The sequence below is a fragment of the Falco rusticolus genome, chromosome 5, assembly GCF_015220075.1.
Source record: "Falco rusticolus isolate bFalRus1 chromosome 5, bFalRus1.pri, whole genome shotgun sequence".
Lineage (NCBI taxonomy): Eukaryota > Metazoa > Chordata > Aves > Falconiformes > Falconidae > Falco > Falco rusticolus.
The window spans coordinates 16,481,897-16,504,286 of record NC_051191.1 but is presented as its reverse complement, the minus strand read 5'-3'; the positions used below and the strand labels follow the sequence as shown (position 1 = coordinate 16,504,286).

The window sequence follows — 22,390 nt, the reverse complement described above, 5'->3', positions numbered from 1 at the left end:
AACAGGCCCTCAGATAGGTCACAGTACTGTTTCTTTCCTCTATTTTAAATGAAGTAATCTCTAAATGGGTCGCACTCTGACATTTTACATGCTAATAACCTGGCTGGCAGCAGAGATCCAGCCTGCCATACGCTGTCAACCCCTTCTTTATGCAGGAGGAGGAAATGCTAACTACATTCAGTATAACAAAAACGGAGTCTCCTCTTCTTTGCATACAGCTAGAAACACACCCATACACTTCTGCTTTGTGTCATATTCAAACCAGAACTGGTGAGAGAAAGTTTTCAGATTACACCATCATCTTTTCACATAGTTTTTTACAGAATGGTTCTTCAGTAAAGGGGGATGTAGCCTTCACAGCAGCACCTCTGAGAACATGACAGAGAGTGCAGAAAATTGTAGCTGCTCTTTTTGAATAAATATAGCGTGCTTATGTCCATTATATTGACAAAATGTACTGCTTTCTTTTGGTTGAACAAAACGGCATTTATAAGAAGCTAAGTGCACGGCAAGCAACTGTGCCATTAGTTGTGTATATTTAACGGGTAAGGGATGGGTGGAGGCAGGGAGATGCTGTTTGAAAGAGTTTGTGCAATTTGGAAGAACATATCTGGATCCTGGGTTCCACGGATTTCATGCCATACCGCCACACAAGTAAAGAAGGTGGCCCGCTATGCACTAATGTACATAGCAGTCTTTAGCAGTGGTATTCCTATAAAACTTACTATTTTGTACAAGCTAGTAAAATGGAGCTAGTATAAAGGTCACTTTTGGTCACCTCCTGGTCAAACATACATGCAGTACAAAAAGCTAGCATTTTGAATAAAATACCTTTTAATACTAACATCAAATTTGTTTTCTTTCCCTTCAACACTAGTGAATGCTAGGTAGGCAGCACTGTATGTGCAGAATGATAGGGCTAAGCAGCAAATTGCCAGTCGTCTTTGCCCCGCTACATAAAACTCTTCAATACAGAAGAATAGACTCCTACCTCTTCATACTCTTCCACATCACAGTAGATGTCAGTGTCAGGAATCTGACCAAGGATTCTGTATTGAGGCCTAGAGAGAAACAGAAACAAATGTTTTACTATCATCACTTATAAAGTGAGTGTTCAATACAGATTGAAACTTATTTTAAATGGTCATTCCGCAGTGCCTGTCTGGTACAATCTTATCTAAACATGGTCAAATGCAGTGGGCAGTTTAGGGCAGGAACACAATAAAGGGGCCATCTGGTGACTAGACAAGTTTGCTTCTGTCAGTGCAAAAACAATTTATAAACTTAGCACAGTAATGTCATTTTCTGAAAAGCATGGGCCACAGCATACAAAGGTACAGGGCAAATTCTTTTGGCATGAACTGGTGTAACTCTGTTGACTGTCCTGCAAGTATGGAAACTCGTACTGGCAGAAAACAAGCTGTAATTTCAAAGAGCCACTCTGCTCCCAGGACAACGCCTGAGCAGATGAATATTCCCAACTCACAAGCAGTGTAACAACAAAGTACATTACTGTTCTGTTTGCAAGAACAGAACCATATGGACATGGCAGAAAACTACTCTCATTTACGTAGAGCGGAAATCTCAGAAATTTGGTTTCATTCCAATGCAGACAGAAACCAAGACTTTTATAGACCTAAACGTCCCAGACCTTCAGCCTAGAAGCCTCACAAGACAGTCCTATCCACACTTGCAAGAAATCTTTTTGCTCTAGACCTGGAAAGCTTTACAGTAAAAGCTTTGTCACTTTGAATGGGAATAGAGGAGAAGTGAGAAAATTTAAGGGCAAGCACAATATTTCATGAATTAGAACTTATAAAATCCCTAAACATTTATCCAGTGATAACTTGACACAACTTCTGACTGACTGTGACAGCGCCCATAAAATGTAATAATTTACCAAAATTGACATCAAGCAGATTTGAAGTTCTAAACTCTAGGCATTAAAAAAAGTAAACACGAAGATTAACCAATGTAAGAATGTGAAAATCTCCTGGGTTTTTGTAAACTTGAAATTGCAAGTTCATGCCCTCTGGGAATTTTGTTCTCAGAAAAATAAAACGCAAACCCTGGATCAGAGCCACAGGGTTCTGTGTTCTCTGTTATGAGGCAGATTCTCTACTGTATGCAGCTGAAGAAGGTGGAAAAGTCTCTTGCTTATCTGCACCCCTTAAACAAACAAAACCACACAGAATATCAGCAAACACTAATTTTGATAAAGAAGAAATCTGACCTTTGTGTTCTGTAAATAACGGTTATCATTGCAAATGCTACTGCAGTAAGCAAACCATAGTCTAGTCCCAGGAACAGAGAAGCCAGAAAAGCTACCACCCAGATGGCCTAAAACAAAGAAAACGTCTGAATTATTATGCGTTCTTTCCTGTTAACAGCAAAAACAATAGCGTAATTCAACCTCAAAACCTATGTATCACTTCTGTTCAGGAACAGGCTATATATAATGTAATCCATCATGATAGCAGACTGTAATTGCTTTAACCTTTCAGAAGGGCATAAAAGCTCAAGGCACACTAACATAACATCTGACAAACTGTCACATATTAATTAATGCCTTAAGTCCTGTTCTCCAAGGAATTCTATGTTACCATCAGACTCCAAATACCTTAGGATTAAAAAAAAAAATTTCCAAGGCCTGCAAATAGCTCTCACTTACTTCTATCAGCCAGTTAATCCAGGAGAAAAATGACACCAAAATGTTCCCTCCAGTATACTCTTAGTTCTGGCCCACTCCAGCCCGGTTTTTGGTTTGTCTTAAAAGATGGCAAAGACCTTCAAGTAGTTTTGTTTGTTACTCTGTTTTTCAAATTCTCTTCGGACATTCCCACAGCCTTCAGTGCAGTTCCTATAGCAACACTGCAAGAGCTTTGCTTTTACTGCAACTGAACTACTTCGAACCTGAGTTAAATCTTGTTGAACAATGACAAAAACATTCTTATGTGTGCAACAGATCACTCTTCTAGGTCTACTTATGGCTCCATGTCTTATGTTCATCTGTATCCCAACATCAATTTGTAACTCCTTGATAAGTTTCTACTCTGTTTTGGAGGTTAGGAAGAAGAGGAGCAACAAATTTAATACAGTAACTTACACGCACCGAACTGTGCATTACTCACCAGCTCAATCTTACTGGTTCTCCAGAAGTGCGCAACATCTCCAAACTGTTTAAACATTCCTTTCAGGTTAACCATGACAATTGCAGCCAGTACTGTCTAAGAATATTACACAAATGCAATTTTCAGAAGCAAAATAAACCCATCCCAAATAAGAACTTCAATGCATCACAAATAACTGTGTTTCCGTGCTTTGTACAACTGATACAAGTCTGCTGAACAGATGTTCTACTTAGAACCAGCAACTTTTCAAGCAGTGGAGCTATACCTTTACTGTGGCTGCAGAAATGGCAAGCCAGAGTCAGTACGGTTTGATTTACTCTTTCCTGGCAAAAGAAATCACGTATTCCTGAGCAACGTGTTTCTTCAATTATAGCGCCTGAAGCAACCAGACTATAATCTCAAATTCAAATGTCTCTACAACATACTGCAACAATTCCTGTAAATCATATAGGTGTAATCCAAGGTACAACTCCTATGAAAAGAAACAGGAATTGCATATCATCCTATGTGTGTCACCAGAAACAAACTTTTTTTTTAAAGTCAGAATATTATTTATGAGCAATTGTATTGCACATTGCTTGGGCTTCTTTGCCCTTCCCTTCGGATTTTATTCCTCTCCCCTTCTCCTGCCTTTTCATTATTATTGTTATTATTATTGTTTTGTTGTTGTTACTATTATTATATTAATTATTGTTGTTTTGTTTTTTCTTCTATTAATATTATTATTACTATTATGTTTTTTTTCACTCCTATTTTATTTTATTTAAATTATTAAATTGCTCTTATCTCAATCCTTGGGTTTTACATTCCTTGCTGGTTCTCCTTCTCATCCCTGTGCGGGGTGTGAGGTGGGCGGAGAGTGAGTGAGCAGCTGTGTGGTGCTTAGTTCCTGGCTAGGGTCAAACCAAGACACTTGGCAGTTTTAGGTTTACAGGTCGGCTCAATGATCTTAAAGGTCTTTTCCAACCTACATGACTCCAAAGGGGAATTGTTTGAAGGTATCATTTTTATGTTCTAAAGACAGAGTCCAGAACATCCAATATTAAAAAACAACAACAACAAAAAGCATGCTGGATCCTTCAAAATATAGTTAATTGCTGGTCTAACAGCAAAAATGCATACAAAATATAAAGGTTTCTGGATCAAGGCCTAACTGTGTTGTTTACTAGTCATCCCACAATCACTATTTTAAGCAATACTCATTGCCTCTGCTCACTGACAATGCACTGCCTCACACGCAAAACTCCCTTACCTGTGGAAGCGGTTCAAAGAGGTATCCAATAGCCACAATTACCAACAGAACCATAACTGAAGAGAGAGCACCTGCAATCTGAGCAAAAGAAGGCAGAAATCATTTATAAATGCTCCCAAAGAGCAATATTATTGCTTAGCTAACCCCTCTTGTGCTTCCTACAGGGCTGGTTGTTCAAGTGATTTTGATCCTTCCCACTCAGTTCACCCATTTTGGCTTGTGCAGCTTTCTATTCTGGCCCAATGCGGATTTGAAACAGGGGAAACTAGTTATTCCTTCTGGTCTAGACATAGAAATCTGGCAATCTTGTGAAGCTTTGGACTTTAGCTTTGGAGCCCAAAAAAGCAAACTTTGTTTAGCTCAAAGTTTGGGTTTACATACCTGAGTTTTCCCACCAGTGCTTTCCTGAACAAGACTCCGAGACATGGAGCAAGTGACTGAAAAGCTTTGGAAAAATGACCCCACAGAGTTGCATATTCCCAAGGCGATAAGTTCCTATGTTAAACAATAGATCAAAACAGAAGGCAGTTACATCTAGCAACTATACAAAACTGGAGCTATCCACACATATTAATAACCACATCTTATTTACAGTAATTACTAGCAATCTTATTGTAGAGAATAAGAAACCTTATTGTAGGTTATACTTGTGGTTCTCATAAATGTGCAAGTTGATGCATGTTAAATCATCTGTTAAAGTATGTGAAGAAGTGCTGGATATATTTCCCATCCTTAAATGTTACAGTAATCAGTCAGACCGAAAACTAAAATGAATGACAGCATTGTTTGTTTTAAGGATTTCAACTTGGGTATAACTTGAATTATAACTTTGAATATATGTGGAAAATAGTTTCTTATACAAACACTGTTCTTTGCTTCTCACCCTAACTATCTGTTTAGTACTTATTAGAACCAAGAGCAGCCTTGGCTGTGTTTCCATGGCTGGTAATCCATTGCTGTACATGAAAAAAACAATGTGTGCTCACTGCTACATCAGAAAGATCCTACGGGAAAACTGTTACCATGAGTGAGATCAGAGCTCCATCTACCTCAGTACTGTGTTTCTGATGCTTAAGAATTTGCTTGTTATGAGGCCTCCACAGATTACTCTGCATCCTGCTAGTTGTAAATGAGGTGCTTTAAGTTATACGTTGTCACAGAATGGTTGGGGTTGGAAGGGACCTCTGGAGATCGTCTAGTCCAACCCCTGCTAAAGCAGGCTCTCCTATAGCAGGCTGTACAGAAGTTCTGGATGGATTTTTTTCTCTTTGCGTTTCTACAATCCTTTTTCTGATTCATTTAAACACTTCGCATATACTGAATCCTGTGATAAGGAGTTCGGTAGTTTAACATCCAGGTAAAGTAGCAGCTGACACCACCTGAGGAAAAGATCTAGATGCGTAACTCGGGTCAATGAAGTGATGATCACTTTAACTAATGGAAATAGAGCTGATTCCATTTGTGCAGCTACAGATTTGTTCTTTTCTCTCTTTGGGTAACAGAACAATGACATCAAGGCTGAGATTCATCTGACCAGGTATAAAAATCCGTAGGTAAAAGTCATTCAAACTCCATTTACTCTCAGAGGAAGACAGCCATTTCCAGAAGGGGGAACTGCTGACTGGTGCTGTCAGATGCTTGCTCTAAGAAATGCCTTATTGCATGTGAACTCTGTCTCCCTTAACACCACAATGACATCTGCCAATAATCCAACTGCAATACTGATTCTAAAATGCACAGGGAAGACAAGAGTAGGTGAGGATGACACACTGTTTTAGTTTTCGAGAGTCCTTACCACAGCCTTGATCACTCATATCATGATCAGAATGTTAACTATAGGCAGGACCAATTGCTGTCCCAGAAAATAACAAGCTGCGTATTTGCAATAGGTTGGAATAAAAAGAAACTGTAACACATAACTGGAATGTCTAAACTTCAGATAATAGTTCTTTTGACACATAAGGCATTGTATTTACCGCATGACAACCCTATTATGCTTTGCTCTGTTACAGAAAGCAGTGAGAAAGTAGCTGCCCATCAGGACAGTCTGGCCCAACAATTAATATTCACGCATATGTCCAAGTCTAACAGAAGCAAGCTTCCCAAAATGAAGCTAAAAGGGAAACTGGAAACAGAAGAACTTAAAATAACTCCTGGCATTTACATGTGTAGGCTATCAAAAACCTGACCTGACTCCACTACGAAAGAAAAACTCATTTTTGTCCAATATCCCATTCTACTTTAATGATGTAATAAAGGTGCTACTGAGAATTTTCAACAAAGCAACCCCAGTGCTTTTACCTGATTCCCATCAATGGTGTAACCATGTTTAAGGGCAAAGATCTTGGCCATTGAAACAGCCATTGAAAATCCAACTATTGCTATTGCTACTGCATCCACAAATATTGCTGGGATGAGCTGAATCTCAGGAACCGCCGGTGCACGTAACCTTGAAGGTGAAACAAATATTTACAAATTACTGTAATAAAAGCTACATGCCATATGGAAAAGGTATAGTTTTAATAAGAATATATCATCCCTACCCTTGAGGAATATTCCCAACAACATCCACTCTGTATGACTCACTCAGATTCATTCCAGCTGAAACTCCTGTGCCAATAATTACCTAAAAATCCACAAACACATTTGTAAACGTCAGCTAGAAAGAGATAAAGCCACTCGAAGAACTAATAACAGTTAGCTGATTACGATTACATTTATTTGTCAATCAGTTTTCTAAGAGTTAGAGAATAAAGAAGCAGATAAAAAGGAGGAAGTATCACGATTTTCCCTCCATCATGTTCACCCCCCCAGATTTTATAAAATTTTCTTGGGAACAGTGAAGTGGAACATGCCATGGTACGATCTGAATCACTTGAATGCCCTTTACCTCAGCCAAGCTCAGGCAGAATAGTGTATCAGGAAATTAAATGCAAGGACAAGCCAAAGACGTCTGCACTGCCATATTTTCACGTGCACAACCTGCATGCTATCTGTAACCAGAATTGGTGCAGCAGCAGTGAAAGGAACAGGTGTAAGATCACTTTGCTGTTGCCTTACTGTCAAATACCTATTACACCACTTCCATCATCTCTCAATACCGTCCCTTTCTTTGTTCCTTCTGTCTAGATTGTACTCATACCCTGTTATTCCCTTTCTTGGCTCTGATCTCAAACTAGGCTGTTTGAGAGCTCTAGTTATCCAAGAACTCATTTTTAAATCCAGCCGCTTTTAAAGGTGAAAGTTTATCTAAGATGTGGGCTTTGTGTACGTTAAGATAGTCTGCTTTATCCATGCAGTTTAGAGTAATCATTCAAAACAGAATCAATGCTGCAGTCAGTTATCAGTCTCAGAAACAGAGAAAGGAAGGCCAATTAGTAAGTCCTGCTGGTTCCTGCGCTTCTTTCTACCACCGCATTCTAAAAAGCACGCAAGCCCTGCAGAACCTCTGAAACAGGCACCCGTAAACACCTTCCTTCAGGAGGGGGTTCTGAGCTCCTGGACTCCATGTGGGAAATGCTGCTCAGGTGCATGTCTCACAGAGAATCATTCAGGTGCTGAAACTCCAGGATAAAGTGCGTTTTACAACAAATCTCTACCTACTCGTTACCATAGGGGACTATGGGTTTTTAATTCTTCTTTGGGACTTTATGCCTAAAACTTGGGCACATCAGTGCCTAACCTTATGAGTATTCAAAACTTCAAAAGGATGAAGTGTCAAATGAATTATGTTCAACAGAAGTTACTCTAAAGCTCAATAAGACTTGATAGAAAATGAGACAGTTTCTACTGCTTTAGAATACTTATATAATTGAGCCATAGAATTTCACAACTGGCTTACCACAATGATCTCCATAGGAATAGGAACTGGGAGCTTCTTCTTAAACCGGAGATTGATTTCCTTGCCAATCAACAATAGAACAATGCACGTTAATCCAACGACCAATGCAGCAATATTGGTCGTCATTATTTTTGAAAGCACCGCAGCTATGCTCTGTAACGCAATAAAAGTATCATAATTATTCCTGAGAAAATATAATTATGGAGATTTGCCACAAACGAACAAATTATACACTGCTGTTCAGCTGTGTTTTTATTCTGCATTTATAACCACAGTGAATCAGTGCCTCACCAAAATTCCCATTGTTCCCACAAAACACAGAAATTCAGAGTATGTCTGTGAGGGAGATGCATTTGCAATCATTTACGATATCAGTCTTTCTCAAATGGGGCAAAAATTTGGAGAAAAAACTATCATGGGGGAAAAAGTCTAAACTAAACCACTTCTGTTATCTTCAACATTTTCACACATATTTCATACTGGCAGCTACCTGAAAGTAATAAATGCAAACCCCTTCTAATACCTTCAAATATTCTTTGGCAAGTCACATCTACTTAAAACTGCACAAACTATTGTAAAACGATAAGGCTGCTGATACAACCATTGAGGTTACCATAGCAATATGATTAAATAACCATGATCTTGCAACACTGCTGCACTGGCCATTATTCCAAATATCTTTTAGTTGAAAACACTATCAAAAGGGTGTTAGGAAAGAAAGCTTGCTGGGACACAGAAGTGCTAGAGGGTAAATGATTCCCCTAACAATTACTTCTCCTTCCACTGCATTTAAGAAAATAAAAATAAACAAATGACCTCTGGAGAGATCTTTGAAAGAAAATGTACATACCCTTCTGTAGACAGAAGGAAAATTACAGCAACTATCAGGATATTATACATTCAAGATGTCCTGGTAGTACAACTTGAATATATACCTTCCCTCCTATTTGTTTGGCAGTTAGTCCATCTGGTTTCTGGATTAGTGAACCAAACAGCAAATTTAGGAATTAATCATTAGTATAGCCTTGTTTCCAAAAGTTTTGTTATATTTGCATAAATACACAAGAAAGACTCCCACAAAGTATTTTCTATAGCCTTCACGTAGTCGAAATCCTGAAGCTTCGTTACAGCTGAGCCATCAATCTGCTCAAAAGCTTGGGTTTTCACAGATACCTGAGATCTTCCCTATTCTTCCACTCAGGAGTTCTTGTCTGTAAAATCAGAGCATTGATTTTGTGATAACAACTTGGGGCTTCCTAGACTGGCAGGCAAATCAGGTTCAGATGCATTTCAACTCTGCTTGTTCATAACAGTAAGAAAAGTAACGCTCATGTAAACCTAAAAGCTTTGGATGTAATTTTGATTAGAAATGTCCCTTTAAACAAATAATTTGCTGCATAGGATCCATTACATTTTTTTCAGAGCACAATTGTAAATTTTAAATTTGAGTGAAGAAGAGGTTTTGGTTTTACTTAAGTCATAGTAGCCAAATCATAACTTTACACTGCATGGTTTTTCTTCTGTCCACTTGCATCACAATGTGTTAGACAGAAGGTGAGTGGAAGATCAGACTATGAGCTACATCAAATACCTGATACCTACATGCTCTGAACAATCAGTTTTAATGCTCAGGGTCTTTGATAAATGGCAGTTTTTTACACTGAGTGTTCTTATTTGACATGAGTTTTTCCCACTGCTCTAATGAACAGGTACATTTATGATCACACAGCACTTTGTGTCCAACCATGCTATAAAACAGCTTTACAAACAGGAAATGAAGAATATTTCCATCAGGAATTGTGTGTGAAATTAAAGAAATACAGACTGGGCAAGGTTCTGAGAATAAAATTTCCTAGCTTTGCAAGACATGAAGCATTTTAGCAGCATGTTTTCCTTGCTTCAATGAACATTATGGTGTTCATATTGCAAAACTACACTTAGCAGAATCCTAAAACCTGCCCATCTCAGACTGTGTTGAACTACCAAGCTGCGCCTATGCTGCACTTTAAGATGTCCATATATTGCTATGGCACTTAGAGACCTCATACCCAGTTTTGAATACTAAAGCGTCATTCCACTTAATGCCAAAATAATAATTAAAAAAACAAACAAACAAAAGGAAAAATCCTAAGTACTAGATCCAGATAATGCAGAATTTGCATGTTTAGTAAATGTAGTTACTCACATATACAACTGAGAGGGGTCCACTGTACCGGTTAGTCTTAACGCCAAGGAGATACTTCAATTGAGAAGTAAAGACATGAACTGCTGCAGCAGTAGTAAATCCTCGCACCAGAGGCTCTGTTAGATAGATGGCTACAAATCCAAATCGAAGGAAACCTAAACACAACTAACAAAGAAGAGAATTATTAACCACGTGACTCCCACTGTAGCCTGAACATCAGCACTGTATAGCACACAGGCCACAGGCCACCTCTCTTTACTTCAATGCCCCAGCCGGATAAGGCAAACCTGAATTTGGCCTTTCTAAAGCCACAGTTCAGTAAGCAGCCATCAATGCACCAAATCTTCCATGTCACTGGCCGGTGCAGTGTGCAATATGGATAAACATATGCGTTTGTATGCATTCATAGACAGATTAGAGAACATCAGGTTGAGTTTTTCTGATGCAATAGGAAAAAATGAAAGGGGGAAGGTCCCATTTTTCCCACCCCTCCCCACTTCTGTTATGGGCTGCCACAAAGCAGTCTGGAGTCTACACAGTGCAGTGCTGAAGCACAAGTCTATTGACAGGGGATCCACCGTGACCCAGCACACCCTGCAAGTCTAGCAGCAGCATCTGAACTTGCCCTTACAGTTAACTGCAAGCACATACCTGGATAATTCCTGAAAGAAAAGCGAGAGTCACAGCCACCTGTACCCTCTTGGTATCCCTGGCATTGTAATATTCAAGGAAATCTGTATCATTAGTAGAATTATAGCCTATAGATATCATTTCATCAGGCACTTCTCTCACAGCAACGCCACCAACCATCATACTAATCACAGCAAAGGTGCCTGAAGTAAGAGGGAAAGGAAAATAATTTGTTAAAATCCTGGAGGTTTGTGGGTTTTTTTAAGAGTGGTTCTTATTGAGATGTGTGCAATTAAAATATAATATAATTTTCTACCTAAATATTTTATTTTTTCAGTCCCCAAATCTGCTCTAGTACTCAGCACCATTAAAGCTAGTTAGATGGTGAACATATACATCTACAGTAAGTAAACACCATAATTTTTTTCTATCTCCGTTTCTATTATGCAAATTAGAGATTCGTCCTGGCCACACAGGATGACTGCAGTGATGAAATTACAGTTCAGGAGTTCACAGCACACACTTCTAGATCTAATATGACAAAAAATGCTCTTCTATTCCTTTCTAAGTGGGATGGATAAATTAACAATAAAAAATACTACTACTGTTTGACACATCTGTATTTCTCCTATTCATTTAAATTCAAATTGATGGAAAACAACTACACTTCCTACTTCCCCAATTTTATTTTTTACAACTTTATTAAACACATGCACACACAGACTTTCAGTTATCCATACAGATATACCTATTGATATATGCTTGGAGGTTCCAAAAAAAGTATACAGAAAGACAGGATAAAATGAAGAATATAGGCCAAATACTGGGGGAACAGCTGCCAGCAAAGCATAGGCTAAACCTAGAAAACAAGACACAAATACATATGTTAAGCAAACGACAGAAAGAAACCATCTGAAGCAAAAGGATTTAAGCTTACTAAAACTGAACTCACTTAATAGGAAATCTTGTGACATATCACAGGTTTAAAAAACAAGAAGTCTTGCAGCAAATACTCTTTAACATGTATAATACTGTAGGGCAGTGCCTAGAAACCTAATGGTTTGAGTCAGGAAACCAGAAGTATCTAATTATGGGCACTGCAGGTGTGTGCATGCATGTTTGTGCATACATCTGTGCACCTGCGCTCTCACTGTTTCAACTTTGGGGCTGGAAGTACTTTTTAATAGCCAACAAGCACTTTTTGTTGCCTTTTGTCTGTCAAAGAATGTAATTTGAAACACCCCAAACCCCATAAACAGTGGGACACATTTAATTTTTCTTCTGCTTTTCTCATCAGACATGACCTTCATGGTAATCTATGACTGTTTAAACACCTCCCTCCATCTTCACCGCAGAACAAGTGGGATGACATAACAGTCTATGTTTCTGCAAAACATGCTCCAAAATATAAAATGAGCAGAGAATCATTGCTTATAATCTGTAAGGTCATAGAGAGCTTATAGCCTGATATTCTTCCCCAAAAAATAAGTCCTTTTTGTTATCAAGCCCTGTCCAAGTTCCAGGCAGTGGAAGTGCAACCCACACCATTTCTGTTTGTAAGGGGGGCTGGCAAGCATGGCAATGGAGCTGTGGGGAAACTGCTCTAAGGGCCACCAGGGAGGGACACCTCCCACAGTGCTCCCCCTCTGCGTGACCGAGCATGTGCTTACCATAGGACCAGGCTCACAAGCAAATTGTGTGCACCACGTGATATGGCACATTATGGTCCCAAGTTCCAGCAAAATACATAGTTCTACACGGCTTGCATTAATGCAAATTAGACACCAGAACTGAACAAATGGGCCTTGAGAAGAAAACGCTGTATCCTGGCTTGGCTTTGTTCTCCATTTCACCTTCACAAGAGCAGACTCACGACACCTGAGGAAGCTGTGTGTTCTTGCCGCACTTGGGCAGACTGGTCCAAGTTAGGACCAAAAAGCTCAACAGTCCAGTGCAAATTATGAAAGGAAGCAATGGTTCACCCACCATGGAGAGCTAGTGATACTTGAAAACACCTCTTCCTATTAATGTATTTTCAAACTGAGAGACAAAGCATCAGGTTACAACGAAAGAATAAGAACAGGAAAGGATCTTCTGTGTCATCCAAGCACTCTTGCACAGTATAATAGCTCACAGTCTTGCTCATGCCCTAAGCAATGGCCAAGTCCTAACCAAGAGTTCAAGTTCCTATCTGAACTGGAATGATGATATCGTTTATCCTCTTGCAGCAATGAGCTCTTCATTAAGTATTGTTTATTCTCTTGCAGCAGTGAGCTCTTCATTAAGTACTGCTGAAACACATCCCACATATATTCTCTGCCCCAGGGGCTACCTCTCATGCCAAGAGAATCAGCAGAACACCCTGTACTATAACAGCCTGGCTTTTAATATGGTGATGAACTTAACAGTACAAGTGACCAGAACTGAAAACTAGTGGTTTCAAAACCAGAAGGGTGGGTCTATGTGAAGTTCCTATCTGAATACCCTTTTATTCCTTTTCCTTTTCATTTGTACTGGCATTTTTAGAGGCTGTCAGTGCCAAGGAAATAAAGAGATATTGACATGACAGGAGTTCACAGCTTAAACACCCTGGTCATTTCAGTTCTGCCTGGAATGATCCCCAGGCTTCTTTGAACTCATGCTTGATAGAATTACATGCATTCCAGAAAAATAAAAGTTCAACTTTTGCCTTTTTAGAAAGATTAGGAGCAGCTTAAGGGCATGTCTGCAGTCACCGAAGAAAAGAATAATATTTAGTTTAAAACGAAGTCACAACTTAATTATAAAGTTCATAGCTGACCACTTAAATTTTAGTGTCCTTATCTGATCATCACATAAACTGTGTTTCAGTATACAACTGGTAATGTTTGGGTCTACTGTATGGCAGATTTGCTGACAGTTAACCACATACTTAGCAATTTAACATAAGCTGACGTTTATATTTGTCTAAGAAAAAATATCCTTAATTATAAAAAAAATGCACAGACCCAGGAAGCTACAGAAATAAACAAGTCAACTGCACAGACTAAATTAGGATATTCCACTGCTTTAATGGATTACCACCTATTAAAATCTAGGCTTCTCGGATTTACAGATTAATTCTTCATACCTGCCTCAGCCTTAAGTGGAACAAGTGAGGTAGAGATATGAAATATGAAATGCTTAATTACATTACCCTTAGCATGAGGACTCCTCTGGACTGGGCTCTGCACAAATTCAAAAATTCTCTCCACTCCGAGACCTCCTGAGGAAATCTACTGGGACTGTGGCAGCTGTCATGAAGCTGCCATTCCCAGAGCAATGGTGACACCCCATCATGATACTGCTATAAAAACCCTGTCACTAACTCCACTGCAGTTCTGAAACTGCTGATAGTAAGGTGTCAGGCTGAACAAAAGATTCCACTGGTTCAGTCACCAAGAGCTGACCAGAAAAGTGAACACCAGCTTTCTCTTCATCTTCCACAGAGCCTGCTCCTACTTCAGGGCCAGGCTCCGCTTGGGGTGAAACTTCCAAGTAATTTAATAGACATTCCACAGATTTTCAGTCTTGTTATAGAATATACTTTTGATTTATTTCCACTATGTAAATCACTTCCCACTACTATCATTCCAGCTTAAACCTGTGACTTCTAGCCTTAACAGAAAGAGGGATCAGTCTCTGGTTTCTTGCATGTTCTTCTCTGGTTGAATTTAGTTTGGTTACTTTGCAACAGCTGTCAACCTGAAACATGTCTATATGTTTATTAGATATTGCTACCCTCTGTAGGAAATTTGCTACAACTTTCAGGATGATGGGATCAGAAAATAAGAGAGTGCATTCAGCAAAGGTTTAGACTATAAGAAGCTGGTTCTGTTATTGAGAGCTTTTGGTATTGATCCAAGAGGTATGCTTCTCTCAGAGTCTGCTGCATATCACTGACTTGCAGTTTCAAGGACATCATCGTGATGGGCTGGTCAGCAGAATGCCGTACTGATCTCCACACACCCCCTGAAATACACATCCTTTTCTCATGAGCACCTGTTCAGGAAGCCAAGCACTACCATAAAAGCACACACAGAAAAAGCAAAGAAGGGATAAATAAATCTAGAGAGATACTCACCTTGAGGAAGCTGCATAACCCCAGTGCTTATACCTGAGATAATGTCTCCTAATAAGTATTCCTTCACTGGGTAACAGGGAAGCCATTTTAAAATTGGTAAGAAACTGTAAAGATGAGACTTGGCTTTCTTAGAAGAACAACTGAAAATACAAAGCAGAAAGAAAAAGTTAGACACTAGCAGTGGTCAAGGGTCAAAAAAAATTGTCTTTCATCCCTATGCAGGAAAACCACTTTATTAAAGGCAGACTCAGGCCCCTGAAGACTAATTTCTGGACAAAGCTTAAACACAAGCAGCTACAACTAGCCCTTTATCATGTGTTGGTTGCTGTTCACAAATCTTACATAACTGGAGGAGAGAATCACAGTCTTGTGAGGCTGGTGGTCAGTGGGAAGCGAAACTGTTCAAGACCATGCACGACTGAGCAGTCACACAACACCTTTTGCTGAAATCATTCCTAGTAACAATCCCCTGAGGATAACTTGCTTTCTGACAGTGGTTTTCACTCATCAAAGTACTTTGCAGTGATTTTTCCTATTTTTATTTCCTATTTGCATGCTTCATACTTTTTTATTATAACATATTACATACTTACGCTTTCTTTTTCTTTCTAAACTATTATTTCACTAATGCTTGTTACTATCACTTGTACTGATAGGCTAACGTTAAGGCTATTTGAGAACATAACCTTTCTTTACCCTGAAAGGAAAGGCACCAAAGTCAACAATACTGATCCTTGTGCCTCTTAGCAGAGTTATTAACCTTTTGAAACCCTGACTCATGACAAATGAATAGAGCCAGGAAATAAATATCTCTATCCAGTACTGCCACGCATCATCCTTGGATTGTACAGTGGTAAGAAAGTTTAACCTTGGGTAAAAATATAACACTGAGATCATAGATATGCTTTTCTGTGGAGAACTGCAAGAGAACTGCAGAGATTCGTTAACATTTCTGAATTCTTACGGGACTAAAGTGCATGGTGAGAAGCTTACTGCTACAAGTGAGAGCAGAACTAGTTATCCACATTTCTCCATGTTTAAGCAGATTAAATCACAAGTAGTCATAGCTCAGGAGGATATAGATCCACATCTTTTACTCAGGACAGGTAAGTTTTTTGAGGTGGAATTAGGTGCCATCACCATTAGAACAGTTATTCCATTAACCAAAACGGATTTCCAAATGTCAAATCATGTGAACAGGAATATTTTACAGACAAGCAATTGGGCAGAAATCATTTGTTGTCTTGCAGAACAAGGTTCTAGCAAGAAACAGAATCAGCTCTGCAAATGAAGCATGGATAAATGTAAAGCTAATGAGAACTTAACTAGAATAAGTTTCTCCTCGTTATCCTCTGGTACCACAGAGCAAGAGTTGCACAGTTAAAAACAATTCCTGTCTAACCAGATGATACTTGGATTCCAAGGCGGTTAGTTAAAATCCACAGAATGCCTCTACTAAGTCCTTATTAGACTAATAATTTAGATTTCTACGCAGCTGTCATACGTCTCCACTTTTCTTCCATTAAAGGATCATGTGAATCACAAACTGGCTGTAAGTATTTCCATGTAAAAAGGACAGATATTTTTCTGGGTCTTATGAATTCACATCACATGATTTGACTAATACTTCACATTCCTACACTGAGTATTTTTCCTTTGCATTTTGATGAAGGCAGTTAAACTAATTTATCCAACATTTTGTAATACAGTTATATATTAACATATAAAACCACATATACAATTTCATCACAGTCTTTCTGAATAATCAAAGTAGAACTAGTGCTTTTATCTTTTAGGTTTCTTTGAAGAGATTACCAGCTGTGTGCATGAATCAATTAAGAATTAGAATACTTCTAACCAATAAAATAAAGATAAGACAAAAACCCTACCGACAAGAATGTGCAATCTTCTGCCTTAAAGTCTGAGGTATTCTTTCTCGTCTGTGTAGCTGTCCTTGCAAGAGCTTTTGGTTATATATTGGTCTCTCCACACAATACCTCTGGGTTTGCTCAAGACATGCTTCCTTTTCTTGAGCATGTTCCATAGTTGATGTCATGGAGCAGGAGCCAAGGAAGAACAGTTCCACAGCCTACACTGAAAAACCTGTTGCACCAAAAAGAATTTTGGTTACATTTTTAACCTCAGATTGGGAATTTCCTTTCAAAGAATGTATTTTGACAAGCTAGAGACAAGAACTGTGAATGCAGTTTAAAAGCACTAATTAGACTGTCTCTAACAGCAGTAAGTAAAAAAACCACACTCATGTCTTTACTATAATGGAAGCCATTAATTTATGCTTCTCTTAGGCAAAGAAAGCTTTTTCATTAATTACTTTGTAAATAATTGCACAAACAAAATTGAAAGGTTATATTCATGCTTATCTGGACTTCCCCCCTCCAAGTTTTTAAAGAAAAAGTCAGTGTCGAAGGGAGATTACTTTATTGCTGAGTTACTTCCTGCTTACTCACAAACTGTCACGTCCACCTCCAAAAGACAGAACTCCAGTTTTAACACTGAGAAAGCCACTTCTTTCTTCCAGATAGCCAGTCCATTTATCTGCCTGCCTTCTCCTACTTTTCAGAGGCTTCTTCTTCCAGACAGCATCTCAAGGATGCACAACTGACTACTTTCAAAAAGTTATTCTTTCAATGGTTGTGTCATTTCTGTTATTCTCAGTCCTGCACCCACTAAAACAGGAGTCAGGAGATGCACACAATTTTAAAACTAGCCAGAAGGTTTGTAAACATCTATTCATCTGTCTGATTCAGCGTCATAAACATCTTAACATGTTTAGGAGATACTCTGTTAATTCCTTTGCCCCGTGTTGCCTGCTTCTAGAAATCTGGAGCAAGAAACAACTCCAAATTATGAGCAAAATGACAGGACTGCTATATCGTTAAGCAGAGATGCTGGCTAATGCTACATTTGATGACAGAACGTGAGTGCAATGGGAAACAGAGCCATAATTGCGAACAAGGCCCTTGGGCTCGAGTCCAGCAAGTCACTTAAGCATGTGTTTGCCTTCAACCAAGGCAGCTAACCCAGAGGTGTTTAATTTTTAGCTGTACATCAATACTTTCCTAGAAAAGGGTTGCCACGCAGAAATTAAACAAATTGCTACCTAAACACTCAAAGATAATCAGGATTGGTCCAACATTCTGATTCAGCAAATACAGTCTGCCTGGCAGCAAAATACCAATATCGCTACCTAAGCCTTCAGTTTGATAAAGGTGCTGGAATTTTCCATGTGGGGTTTGCTGTTCTCTATCCCACAGAGCAGACATAGCCTAGCATGTCTTCAGTTCTCATTATTTCATAAGCAATATTTTCCCTACATAGTCACAAAAGGATATTTTTACCAAAATTATATTTTTTTAAATTTAAACCATATTCAAAATTTACTTCATCTTTATCATGTGAAATAAGATACTTAAACCTTGTTGGTAAGATCAGTGTCATATCAAAGGTACTGTCAGAACTTGTTACCTTTGCACCCCTGAAACACATCTGAAGTTTCTTTTACATCTTCCTATAGTTTCCATTCACTGGGGAGCCTGAATGACATTTTGTGAAGTGTTTCCTTGTGTTATTGTTTAGAAAATTGTAACTCTCCACAGATGAATAATTTTTCCCCCCTACCTCCAGATTTTGATCCAGTCGACATTAGAATAGGATTGTTCTACCAGCAATTCCCATCTGAGCAGCCCTCTGGCTTTTTTCTCACCTCCATATTATCACATGTATCTTACTTCATATTTACAGCAATGCCATCCATACTAAGATGTATGTTTGGCCACCGACATCTGTAGTGCTTTTTTTTCCATGTCAGTATCGACCTATCCACAAATGCCACTTTCTACTTCACACCTTGCCCCATCACAAACAGTGAGCTACCCAGGAATCCTAGCGTATGAACTTCTGCCCAGTGAAACTGAAACTTTAATCACCCTAGTATCTGCTGGAAGGGCAACGCAGCAGGGCACAAGCAATCCAGGAGCCTTTTGAGGTGCAGTGATGGCACAGGTGATGGAGGAGCTGACAAGGGGACACGCTCTGCCAGACCTGATACTTATAAACAAGGAAGAACTGGTCAGGAATATGAAGCCTGGGGGCAGCCTTGGCTGCAGGGACCATGAGATAGTGGAGCTCAGCATCCTGAGAGAAACAAGACATATAGTAGGCTTACAACCCCAGACTTCAGGAGAGCAGGCTTTGGCCTGTTCAGGGACCTGCTCAGAAGAATCCCATGGAATGTGGTCTGAAGAGAAGTGTCCAGGAGAGCTGGCTGATTTTCCAGGATTACCTTCTCCAGACTCAAGAATGGTCCATCCTGAGTAACAGGAATTCAAGCAAGAGTGGTAGGAGGTTCACATAGATTAACAAGGAGTTCCTGACAAAACTCATACATGAAAAAAAAGCATGTGAGGGGTGGCAGCAAGGACAGATGACACAGGAGGAATACAGAGCTACACTTTGAGCATGCAGGGACAGGGTTAGGAACGCCAAAGTCTACCAGGAGCTCAATCTGGAGAAGGACATGAAAGGCAACAAGAAGGTGTATCGGCAAGAGGAAGACTACAAAAAATGTGGGCCTTCTACTGAAAAGGTGATAAAGGACATGGTGAAAGACGAGCTTTGCCTCAGTCTACTGGTAAGATCAGCTTTCAGCAGCCCCTGAGACCAGTGGGAAAGCCTGGAGCTAGGAAAACTTAAATAAATGGAAAAGGATCAGGTAAGGGAATATTTAAACAAGTTGGACATACACAAGTCCATGGAACCTGACTCATTGACTTGATAGCCTTTTATGCTAAGATGACTGGTTTGGTAGAAAAGGGAACATCAGTGATATTCTTTATCTTGTATTTTTCAAGGCTTTGTAAGGCTGTGTCTCCCAGCGCATTCTCAAAGACAAGCTGCTGAAGTATGGGAAAGATGTAGCAACAAAACAGCCCCCTTCTAACCCCAAAACAATTCAGGTTCTGATTGGGATATGTACTTTCCACATTCAAGTTTGTTAAGCTTCAGATAGATTGGTTAATATTTGGAAGAGCCACGCAAGTTTGTAATGTAAATCTAGATCTGGAGAGGTATTAAGATCTCCATCTCCAGTTCCTTTCTCGTTTCTGTACATGTGCCCAGACTCTTCCAGGTACTACAAGGATATACAGAACAACAGAAGTTCAGTCCTGCCTGTGTTTGTCATGGTAAAATAAATGATACAGATGTATTTGACTAACTGAACAGGGTTCAACTCCAAATCAGTTATCCAGATGATGGCGAGTGTTTGTCTGAAATACTACCAGAGGTCACAACCCAAGTTTCACCATCACTCGGTCTGAAGGTTTTTAAACCGCAGATTGAGCATTTCTGATTGTTTGAACAAGGAAGTTATACTGTACTGAATCATGAGACCCATCTAACACAAAGGAAACGTGAGGGAGGATATGATAGGATCTTGTGTTTAGCTATGGTTCACAGTGGATACCAGAACATAGAGAAGAAATCACATGCCATTAAAACAGGTCCTAAACTACCCCAGAACTATAGCTGGATGCATAATTTTCGGTATTCCATGTCATGTCACCAACTTCATCCTAACAGCCCTATATAACCATGTTCTCTGATGATCATTTTGAATACTAAGCTGTAGAAGATGAAAGTCTTTAATACCACCCATCTCTTTTGCAAAAGCCCACACAGAGCAAGGATTGAGATGCTTGTCTTTACAACAGATGATATGCGTTGTCCATAGAGAAGCAAAATCGCAGCATTTTGTGACTGGTTGAAGCGTCTCTCCACGTGTTTGCTGAATAGCAGTATGACAATCTGCCAGCAGAGATATCCAAGGCTTGGAAGTTCAGCCTTGCTCTTCACTCCTAGCATGCTCGAGGAACAGCAAAAGCAGGTACTGCCATTTTCATTAAAACAAAGTTTACTGCTATGATTTTTGAAAACTCCCAGAGCTTTATCGAAAGGAAGAGAAAGGCTATGTCTGGGCATTTGAGTCTTAATTAGTAGTGGAATACTGCTCTCAGACAACCTTTGAACTTCGTGGCAAGAATAAAACTAAAGAGCTATAAGAAACACTGCCATTAATCTTATCAGCCAGATAAGAGTTGAGCTGAAGTAGTTAAAAGCTGTATGCAAAAGACTTAAGAGTTGGTGATTCTTTATCTGACTTGATAAAGGCCTGTCCTATGTCTTTACTGCTGTTATCAAATTGAAGGTGTTAAAAAAGTGAAGCAAACATTAATTTATAACACTATTACTAATAACAAAGTACTTTCTTTTCCCAATCTTGGACAATAAAGCAGGGCTGTCAAGCCACCTACACTGATTCTTACAGAGGACAATAATTTTTGATCCAGTCCACATGAATTAGACTGCAGCCAGAAAATTGATAAGGACCATGATATGGCTGCTGTTCCTTAGATTCAAAATATGACTATGGAGAGGAGGGAAAAAAAAAAAAGAGACATTAAGAATAGTGTACTGTGTGACTACTGCAGCTTTAATAGGCTTATAATTACAAAATGGGGCTCCTAACCTTGTGTATCTAACTTAAATGTATATGAACTACCTAATGCAACAGGGGGGAGTCAGCAGCAGATCCATTGACTTGCCTGTTTTAAAAGTGCAGAAAACCTTTCTTCTGGTAGCTAAGCACAGAGCTGCTTTAAATAGTGGAAAAGCACTAGTACAGGGTTATAGTAGAAAAATGCATCTGTTGGGGAATTCCAAGTTTGCTCACAAACTGCAAAGTCTATGAAGTATTTTGTCTTTAAGCTTAAAAGTACAGGTGATCATCATCAGCCAAAGGGCTAGTGGAAATGCTACCACTCTATGCAAAACATGTTCTCCAAAACGTACACTGAAAAGCAGCATTACTGCAAGGTCTGTTCCACTGTCTTAAGAGGCTAGCCCAAAAACCTGAGACAATTTCAGGAACCACATGTTTTCTCATTTATTTCTTTCCTCTCTGGCCTCATTCCCCAGTGCCCTATGCCCTTCCACTTATCCTATCACCTTCAGTGATGTGTGTAAAATTAGACCAAGCTGAAATAGAAGTATTTTTTTTAAAACAAGCACAAAGGTGTAAAATGACTGGGTGGGGTCACAAGGAATGTGCTCTCCTAGTTTCCTTGGCCTGTGCTTATCATCCTCATTCCTCCTCCACCACTCTCACTAAATCCACCAATGAAAAGATTCTTTAGACCCGTAGCCTTCATGTAAAGTTTCACAAATTCAG

At 39.3% G+C, this 22,390-nt stretch overlaps 1 protein-coding gene across 3 annotated transcripts in view; it reads right to left on the bottom strand.

The window, feature by feature from the left end:
- Window positions 1-22,390, bottom strand: part of SLC26A5 (solute carrier family 26 member 5) — a 36,629-nt gene that overhangs the window by 5,356 nt on the left and 8,883 nt on the right. For all 3 annotated transcript variants that reach the window (XM_037390373.1, XM_037390374.1, XM_037390372.1), the window contains 13 exons: window positions 17,031-17,244; window positions 15,142-15,281; window positions 11,788-11,898; window positions 11,061-11,242; window positions 10,410-10,574; window positions 8,225-8,377; window positions 6,927-7,009; window positions 6,685-6,832; window positions 4,765-4,878; window positions 4,384-4,461; window positions 3,132-3,227; window positions 2,234-2,340; window positions 992-1,061 (listed from right to left, as the gene is read on the bottom strand). In XM_037390373.1, the coding sequence (XP_037246270.1) occupies window positions 992-1,061; window positions 2,234-2,340; window positions 3,132-3,227; window positions 4,384-4,461; window positions 4,765-4,878; window positions 6,685-6,832; window positions 6,927-7,009; window positions 8,225-8,377; window positions 10,410-10,574; window positions 11,061-11,242; window positions 11,788-11,898; window positions 15,142-15,281; window positions 17,031-17,197 (1,614 nt within the window). In that variant the 5' untranslated portion in view covers window positions 17,198-17,244. The remainder of the gene's footprint in view (window positions 1-991; window positions 1,062-2,233; window positions 2,341-3,131; window positions 3,228-4,383; window positions 4,462-4,764; window positions 4,879-6,684; window positions 6,833-6,926; window positions 7,010-8,224; window positions 8,378-10,409; window positions 10,575-11,060; window positions 11,243-11,787; window positions 11,899-15,141; window positions 15,282-17,030; window positions 17,245-22,390) is intronic.